This window comes from Ichthyophthirius multifiliis (genome assembly GCF_000220395.1).
Source record: "Ichthyophthirius multifiliis unplaced genomic scaffold scaff_1120509250733, whole genome shotgun sequence".
In the NCBI taxonomy this organism is placed as follows: Eukaryota; Ciliophora; class Oligohymenophorea; order Hymenostomatida; genus Ichthyophthirius; species Ichthyophthirius multifiliis.
In genome coordinates this window covers 66,330-75,239 of record NW_004086489.1, presented here as the reverse complement: position 1 = coordinate 75,239, position 8,910 = coordinate 66,330, and the positions used below count along the sequence as shown (strand labels likewise).

At 18.5% G+C, this 8,910-nt stretch overlaps 1 protein-coding gene across 1 annotated transcript, besides 16 other annotated features; it reads right to left on the bottom strand. All coding sequences in view use genetic code 6, as the record gives it.

The window, feature by feature from the left end:
- Window positions 1–114: 114 nt before the first annotated feature.
- Window positions 115–208: a microsatellite.
- Window positions 153–230: a microsatellite.
- A 38-nt stretch (window positions 231–268) lies between these two features.
- Window positions 269–419: a microsatellite.
- Window positions 294–419: a microsatellite.
- Window positions 420–524: 105 nt separating this feature from the next.
- Window positions 525–559: a microsatellite.
- Window positions 560–1,721: 1,162 nt separating this feature from the next.
- Window positions 1,722–6,479, bottom strand: IMG5_092650 (hypothetical protein; the record flags this gene model as incomplete). Its single annotated transcript, XM_004035636.1, has 9 exons — window positions 6,048–6,479; window positions 5,167–5,942; window positions 4,425–5,125; window positions 3,720–4,241; window positions 3,554–3,675; window positions 3,150–3,497; window positions 2,961–3,085; window positions 2,394–2,433; window positions 1,722–1,799 (listed from the first exon to the last, which is right to left on the bottom strand). The coding sequence occupies exons 1-9, from the start codon at window positions 6,411–6,413 to the stop codon at window positions 1,722–1,724; spliced, it is 3,078 nt and encodes a 1,025-aa protein (XP_004035684.1). The 5' UTR covers window positions 6,414–6,479.
- Window positions 2,104–2,160: a microsatellite.
- Window positions 2,340–2,374: a microsatellite.
- Window positions 3,596–3,640: a microsatellite.
- Window positions 4,570–4,943: a microsatellite.
- Window positions 4,579–4,898: a microsatellite.
- Window positions 5,969–6,007: a microsatellite.
- Window positions 6,480–6,487: 8 nt separating the features above from the next.
- Window positions 6,488–6,531: a microsatellite.
- A 559-nt stretch (window positions 6,532–7,090) lies between these two features.
- Window positions 7,091–7,129: a microsatellite.
- A 792-nt stretch (window positions 7,130–7,921) lies between these two features.
- Window positions 7,922–7,983: a microsatellite.
- A 391-nt stretch (window positions 7,984–8,374) lies between these two features.
- Window positions 8,375–8,416: a microsatellite.
- Window positions 8,410–8,482: a microsatellite.
- Between the last annotated feature and the right edge of the window lie 428 nt (window positions 8,483–8,910).

The window sequence follows — 8,910 nt, the reverse complement described above, 5'->3', positions numbered from 1 at the left end:
ACCTTAATTAATATTAATGTTATAAATATTAGGTTACCCTATGATTTAATTATTATTCATACTATTATAGTTTTATTAATTACTTTATATATTTTAATTATTTATATTGTTGTAATTTTAATTATTACTATACATATTTTAATTATGTATGTTATTTTAATTATTATTATTCATATTATAATTATTATTGTACATACTTTAATTATTAATATTTTAAATATTTTAATTATCATTTAAATTCTTACTGGCATTAATATTCATATTTTGTGGATTATAACTTGTTTTTAAATTGTTATTATTATGTATAGGATTATTATATTAATCATAATTTATATTATTATATATAGGATTACAATTCTAATCATAATTTATACTATTATATATAGGATTACCATATTAATCATAATTTATATTATTATTATTTTAACTTTTTCCTCCATAATTATCTTATTTCTATTATTAAAATTATTTGGGATTATTTTCATAATTACTTTATACTACTTTTGTTTATTCATAAAAGTTACTATTATTATTATTCATATTATTATTATTATTCATAGGAAAATCTCCAAATTAATTATTCTAAATATTTGTTCCCATTTAAGGAGGAAATTAATTTTTTTTCATATCAAATTATCTACTAGAAGGAGTATCAAACCTAATATTCTTTTCTTACTTATTATTATTTTACAAAAATTAATTTTTATTTGCCATATATTGACTCAAGGAATACTAAACCTGACTTAAAATATCCTAATATATTTTTTAAGCCGCTCTAAAGTCAATATTCTAGTTTATATTCAAAAAATAAGATAACTTAGTAGGAATAATTTATTTCCTTTAATCAGAAATCTAATTAAAAATTTCATAAATTTATTAATCCGAAAAATCAATATTAAAAAGATTATCAATTTAATAAATAACGTCAATATTCCACTAAGAATATTAGTTATCACTTGAAAAAAACAAAAAAGCTTCTAAAAATTAAACTCATCATTACATCTCATTAAATTATAAAGCACTTTTTTCACGATTTCGCATTGATCGTCGATTAAGCAAACCACTTTCATAAACTACATTCTTCCTTCTATACAATATTGCTAAAATAGGCTTTAAATTTATTTGAATTCTAAATTTAAATCAAGGCCAGTTATCAAATTTTCCAGGTCCTTCTACTCGAAATAATAAGACTTATTAGTGTCAAAATAACTGAATAAATCTACAGGGCTTATGTTTATTAATTTACATACCTAACTTATTTATCTTATTATTTTTGATGTCTATATTGGATCTATACTATTTATTCTATCAAATCTCTATATTTTTTTAAAAATATTAAATTAATTTATAAATTTATGTGTGATTTTTTATTTTTTACAGGTGTATATTCTTCTGAAATATTCAAATATTGACAAAGTACTTAGATAGATAATTAAGTCTAATTTTAAGTTATTTAATTATAGAAATCTTATAATTCTTAATTTGATAAAATATTCATTTAAAAAGCATATTTTAAAAATTAACTAAAAATATTTACATCCCATTCTATTTAATTTCTTTATTTTTAATAATTTTAAACAATTTATTAATAAAATTATTAAACAGAAATTCCGTTCTATTTTATTGTGTATATAACAGCCTCTTTAAAAAGCTTTTTTATTCCATAAATTTTAAACAAAAAGTTCATATAGGCAAATTATTTAGTTTTAATATTAATAAATTCATTATAAATAAAGTCCAAATGTTAAGTAGAAGCTTAAACCTTAATAATATTTAATATTTTTTGCAATCTTTGAGGACTATATTTTTAATTTTTAAATATTTAAACATAAAAAAAAAAAAATACTTTTCAATTTAAAATGTGAATTTATCATCTTCTCCAATAAAAAGTAAAAAAAGATCAACCTTTTGAATTTCTATTTAACTTTTAATGATTTCACAAAACTATTCGATATTAAATTTTGGGGGTAAATTAACACTAGGCAATTCAGGTTCTTCTAAATTATTTTTTTATTATAATTAGTTATTACTATTTTTCATATTATAATTATTTTCGAATTAATTTTATACTCCACTAAAATGTCTTTAACTATGCTCAAAAGGATTTTATTTAAAACTGATAAAATTATTATTATTAGAACTCATAATATCATTTTATTAATAAAATTAATTGTAATTATTCCAATCTGTTGGTTAATAATTTAAAGCATTATTCAACATTTAAGAATACTTAATATTTTCTTTTACATTCATTTTTCCCATTAAAATCATCTCGAATTCTTATTTTTATATTTTTTAATTATTATTAATATCAAAAGCATTAAAAGATTCCAAAAGCTTAAAACAAAAAATAAAATAAACAAATAAAATAAAATAAAATATTTATTAAATACTTCGTCTTTAGGAATTTTAACATCAGAATATTCTAACAAACTTTTAAATTAATTTAATCCTAAATATTCATTTTCAGCGAAAACATCAAATAAATATTCCAAAAGATAAATTGTCTTTTTCAATATAAGCCTATATTTAATTTCTAATTTAGGATATGTCATATTTATTATAAAGAAGATCATTTAAGAAATTAACGGAGTTTATTTAATCATTTTATCCATATTACTTATATAAACTATCTAATTCTACTGGCACTATTTCAATTTTTAATTGTTTAAAAACATTCTTGAATTAAGTAAAATTCATATATTCTTAAATTATATAAATAAAAAAAAATATAGTTTATATTGTATTTTTTTTTTTATAAATACAATCTACAAAAAAAAAGTCGATATAAAACAAATTATTGTATTTTTTTTTTGGATATTTTTTAAAAAAAAAGACATAAGAAAAATTAAAAATAATATATAAATATACCTTATTATTAGAAAATCTAATAAATATCGCATTATTACTAAATAAATTATCTTCTTAATCTCTTTAATAGCTAAAAGTTATTTATTTACGCTTTTTCAATAACATTATAAAATTCTTCATAACTAATTTTTCCATCTCCATCGTTATCTATAAAAGTAAATAATTCATCTAATTAATCAAAATTGAAATTTAGTCCTAAAAAGTTGAAAAAAGTCTATTAATTTAAAATTTTTTTATAAAAAAAACATAATAAATATATTCAAAAAATTAAATAATACCTATAAAGATTATATTGTTATAGATCCGCCTTAAGCATATTAATCATATATTGTTTTAATTGATTTTCCTTTTTTTTCTTTATATTCAATAATTTTTTATCTTATTTTATTAAAATTCATATGATCATCTTATATGACGGCTATGAAAAGTTCCAAAGAAATACTATCTAAATTTTTCTCGAGTAAAAAATGTTAAAACAGTCTTTCGATTTCTGTATCTTCGATATTATTTTTTGTAAGTTTTTTCATATATTTAGAAAATTCAGTATAACTGATTTTTCCATCATTATCTGTATCTATATTCTTGAAATATTTTCTTATTTCATCTTCTGATGTTATTTCGACATTCTAATATATATATAAATGTATATGTATATAAATTTAATAAAAATTTATATTTTTACAGATTTTATTTTATTTAATAAAGGTGCAATATCAACTTCTTTTAAATTAGGATAAACTTATTTTGTAAATTAAGCTAAATTTATTTTCATTTCTTTATCTTCATCAAATTAATCAAAAAAATCTATAAAAAAAAATGTAGGATATATAAAAAATTAAAAAAAATACTTTCAACTAAATCATCTGGTAATTTTTTTAAACTAGGTACTACATTATCATTTTAAATACAATTAATAAACTCTGTATAAGAAATAAAAGTATCATTATCTTTATCAAATCTTTTAAAAACATATCTAATTCCAACATTTTTTTTTTAAATATAATTCAAAACATCCTATCTGAAATCTTCTAAAACATCTTCTAATTCTTATTTAGATGATTTTTTTTTTTCTTTTTTCTTAATTCTTAACTTTTTATTATCTTTCCTATTGTCCTCATCTCCTCCCTTTCTACTACTTCTTCTAATAATATTATCTAGTCCTTTATAATTAATCATCCCTTATTTATTTTTATTCCACTATTCTATTAAATCAGCTTCTTTTCTACTTAATTTAATCCTCTTATCATCTAAAATATCGAAAAAATCATTCACATCAATGAACCCATCATTATACTTATCCAGTCTATTTTCCTTAACTAAATCTTATAAAGATATTCTATTAGTTTTTAGCTTGTCTTACAAGCTAATAACTGCATTATTAAAATCTTCAAAGTTCTATATTAATAAATTAAACAAAACCATATCTTTCCCTCTCAAGCAATTTCTTTCTTCAAAAAATTATTTTAATTCCCTTTAATTAATCCTCTCTTTAAAATTTAAATTCTCCAAAATTTCCATAAACTCAGAAATAGAAACTTCACTATCATCAATACGTTCGCATTTTTTTACTATATCTGTTTTTTCATTTTGAATAAAGTTTTCTAATAAATCATTTATTTCCTATTTTTCATTTTAATCTTCTATTCTCTTATTTTCTCCATATCTTTCATTACCTTATTCTCTTCCTTTTTAAGAAGTTCTTCTATCATAATCATCTCCTCTTCTTCTATCATAATCATCTCCTCTTCTATTATCATAATCATCTCCTCTTCTATTATTATAATCATCTCCTCTTCTATTATTATAATCATCTCCTCTTCTATTATTATAATCATCTCCTCTTCTATTATTATAATCATCTCCTTTTCTATTATCATAATCACCTCCTCTTTTATTATTATAGTCATCTCCTCTTTTATTACTATAGTCATCTCTTTTTTTATTATTATAGTCGTCTCCTCTTCTATTATTATTATAATCATCCCCTCTTCTATTATTATTATAATCATCCCCTCTTCTATTATTATCATAATAATCTCCCCTTTTAATATCATCTCTTCTTCTATCATTATCTTCATCAAATCTTTTCTAACTATTCCCAAGGTCTCTACTACCAGATTAATTTCTTTTCCTATTATGCTAATAATCATCTTCATCCCTTCTTTTATTATCTTTTCTGAAATCTTTATCATCGTCATCATAATTTTTTCTTATTTAATATACCGAATTTTCATTCTAATTAATTTTTGTTTCCCTATAAAAAAAAAGAATTAATAATAAAATAAAAAAAATTACTTAAATGCTTTATATAATTTTTCAACATTTAACTCTCCGTTATATTAATCCTTAAAATAATCAAAAAACTAATCAAATTATTATTAATAATATCTTATTCCATAAAGTCTTATTTTTTAAATCAATAAATCATCCAATTACTATTTAGTATATCCCCTTCTCAAATCAAAGACATCATCAAAATATTTATTTTCGTTCTAAATAGTTTTCTTAAGAATTATCAAAAACTCCATATAATTATTATTATTCTATTTTTCCTTCTTATTCTAATCCTTAAATTAATCATATTTCAACTTAAGCCTCAACACATTAAAAACAATCCCCCCATAAGTCAAATCTTCAATAACCGGAATATATTACTATTAAATCTAACTACTAATCCCAATATTTCTCAGTTTTTAATCTAATTCGTTAATATTAATTTTCTTTTCCTAATTATTTAAAAATAATTCATCAAAAGAAACATTGGATTAAATAAGAGATTATTATATTAATTAATAAAACTCCTTTTATTTTTATTCAAATTCAATTTAATTAACTAAAGCATCTTTTCCCAAAATATTATTTGAAAATTCATCTAAAGTAATCTTGCCATTATTATCTAAGTCCATTCTTTCAAAAATATATTCGATTTCATCTTTTTGCATCGATTTATTAATAATAGGAATCATTTCTAAAAATTCCTTCTTTGTAATAATACCATCACCATTAACATCTATATTAATAAAAGCATCTGAAATATTTCGTCTGTTAGATTTTGTCATATTTCTCATATCCTATATAAAAATAAAATAATAAATAAATATAAATATATATATATTTATATATATATATATATATAAAAAAAAAAATTAAATAATTTTTTTTTTTTTTTTAATTACTTATAAGATTTAATTTGCTTTTAATTCTTTTTTGTACCCAATCTCAAATTTAGAAAAAGAAATGTCGTTATTTGGTAAAGAAATTTCTTCTAAAAACTATTCGAAAGTTTAATCTTCTTTTAAATTTAATTAATATTAAATTGTATCTATGAATTGTTTTCTATTTAATTAATCATTATTTTATATTTGCCTAGTAAATGTTTCTAAACCTATTTCTTTCTTTTCCATTTCTTTAAATATTTTTATGTACCAAACAATAGTATTTTTTTTTTGCTCTTTTATTTATTTTGTTTAATGTTCACAATTATAATAGTCTAAAACTTCAATAAATATAGATAAATCCATCTTTTATCCTTGACCATTCATTAAAATAAATAATCTATCTATTTCTTATTCAAAATCATAACTTTTAATATCAAGTTCATTAAGTTTTTAACTTTTTTTTTAAAAAATAAATATATATTTTTTATATAATATATATATACTCAAAATAATTTCTTCCAACTTATTTTTAATTTGATGTAAAATGTTCTTATGCCTTAATTTTTTTAAGGTTTAAATTTAAATTAATAGTATTAAAAATTATTTTATATTTATCTAAATCTTAAATATTAATTCCTCCTATATTACTCTTTATTTTTATATTAGAATCATCTGTAACCTCTATATTCGAAAATATATATATTAAATAAAATAAAGAAAAAAATTAAAATACCTAATAAAGTTAAAAATTCTAAAGAGGAAACTTATCTTTAATTATTTTTAGTTTCCGCAAGTTAATTAAAGATTAAAGAAAATTAATTTTCATCTAATTATAAAATTAAAACTACTTTTCTCTTAAATTAATCAAATCCCAATTTGACATCTAGCTTATTTTATATATCAAAAAAACTCAAAATATCTTATTTTGGCAATTTTTTAGCTGCAATTTTTAATTTTTCAATAATTCCATTAAATGAATTTTATTCATTTTTATTTTAACTTTTTACTGATTATTGAGATTATTACATTTGTTCTATTATATTAAAATATATATATATACATTTATATTTTATCTATTTATTTTACATTATTATTTATTTTCGTTTTCATCATCCTTATTACCGAAAACATAATTCCCATATTAAATTTTTTAGTTTTTCGAAAATTAAAATATTTATTCTTAAAATTCTTTAATTTTAATATCATCTGATATTCCTTTATTAATTTTAAAGTACTCTAAAGCAAAAAAAATTTCCTTTTTTTCAAATCTAAACTTCAGAACTTCTTAGCATTTTTCAACAAAATCTTTCAAAGGTACCAAAAGTGATTTTTTAATATAATTATTTACAAAAGAGCTCAAAGTAAGTTCTCTATTGTTCAATGCATTAGCAAATTAACTAAAAATTAATTTTAATTATTATTCTAAAGAAGCCTTTAACTAATCCTTTAAAGGCCCGGCATAAATATGTCCTTAACCTGATGGATCGATTAATTAATTAATTTTTTCCTTTACAAAAAAGTTTAATTAAACTTATTCACTTTACAAAAATTTTATAAAATCTTCAAAAAGCAGAAAATTATTATTCTTTTTAATTTCCTTAGAAAAAAAATCATCAAAAGAATTAAAATTCTTAAAAATACACTTAAATATTCTTTCAAAATTATCTTCTAATTCTTACTAAGAAACCACTACATAACCTTCTATAGCTTTCAAAATTTTCATATAATAAATTGTTTAATTAGAATAATCAATATCGAATTTAACTTTAATCCTTATTAATTCTTATTCACTTAATACTATATTATTTCGACCTAATATAGACTTAAAATCTTAAAAATGTATTTTTTCAGTCTTTGCCTCATCATATTATTTTAATTCTCTTTCTAAATTTATATTATATTATTTCAAAAATATTGCTATTTTCTAAAAATATTATTTTTTTTAAAAAAATTAAATTTAAAAAAAATACTCTTAAAGATTCTTAAAGTAGTAATTCTTCATCTTTTGAAGATAAATCTACCAAATCATTTTTAAGGCTTTTTTCGAGAATTTTATTTTAATTACTGTCTTCTCCTTTATTATTTTCTTTTAAAAATTCATTTAAATAATAAAACCCGGAACTTTTAGGATCTAAAACTCTAGTTATAGAATTTAATTAAAATTCGTTAAATTAAATTTAAAGAATATCTTCTATAATCCTTTTGAATTCATATTTAGTTATTTTTTTATTATCTTTATTATATCCATCAGAACTTTACAATAAATCATTTATTTTTAATCCTTTTTATTTACAAATTTAATCGCATTAGCTTTTTATTTTCCTTATATAATTATCATCTTCTAAAAAAATATAAGAATATATATATAAAAATAAAAATATATATATTTATATATTTATATATTTATATATTTATATATTTATATATATATTTATATATTTATATATTTATATTTATTAGTTAGATATATAATTATTTTACCTATATTCATAATATTATTAATATTATCATTTCCTCCTTCAAAATCAGTATCATCATTATTAAAAAAAGGTATTCTTTTTTCTTTTAATTCTTCTAAATTTTCTCTTATTTCTTCATTATAAATGACCATATTTTCTACTAAATTAAAAACTCCTTTTCCATATCTTTATTTTATTTCTTCTAAAATACTTTATCCTTATTTCATTTAATTATTTTAATTAAAACATTTTAATTCTTCTGTATTCAATAAAGTGCAAGCTTAAATATAAGAAAGCCCTAATGAAAAAATATCTGATTATTATCTATTTAAAATATTCCATTTTAAAACAGTTCCTTTTTGTATTTCTTCTAAAATCTAAGGTGATCTAAAAACATCATTATCAATATTTGTATTTAATGA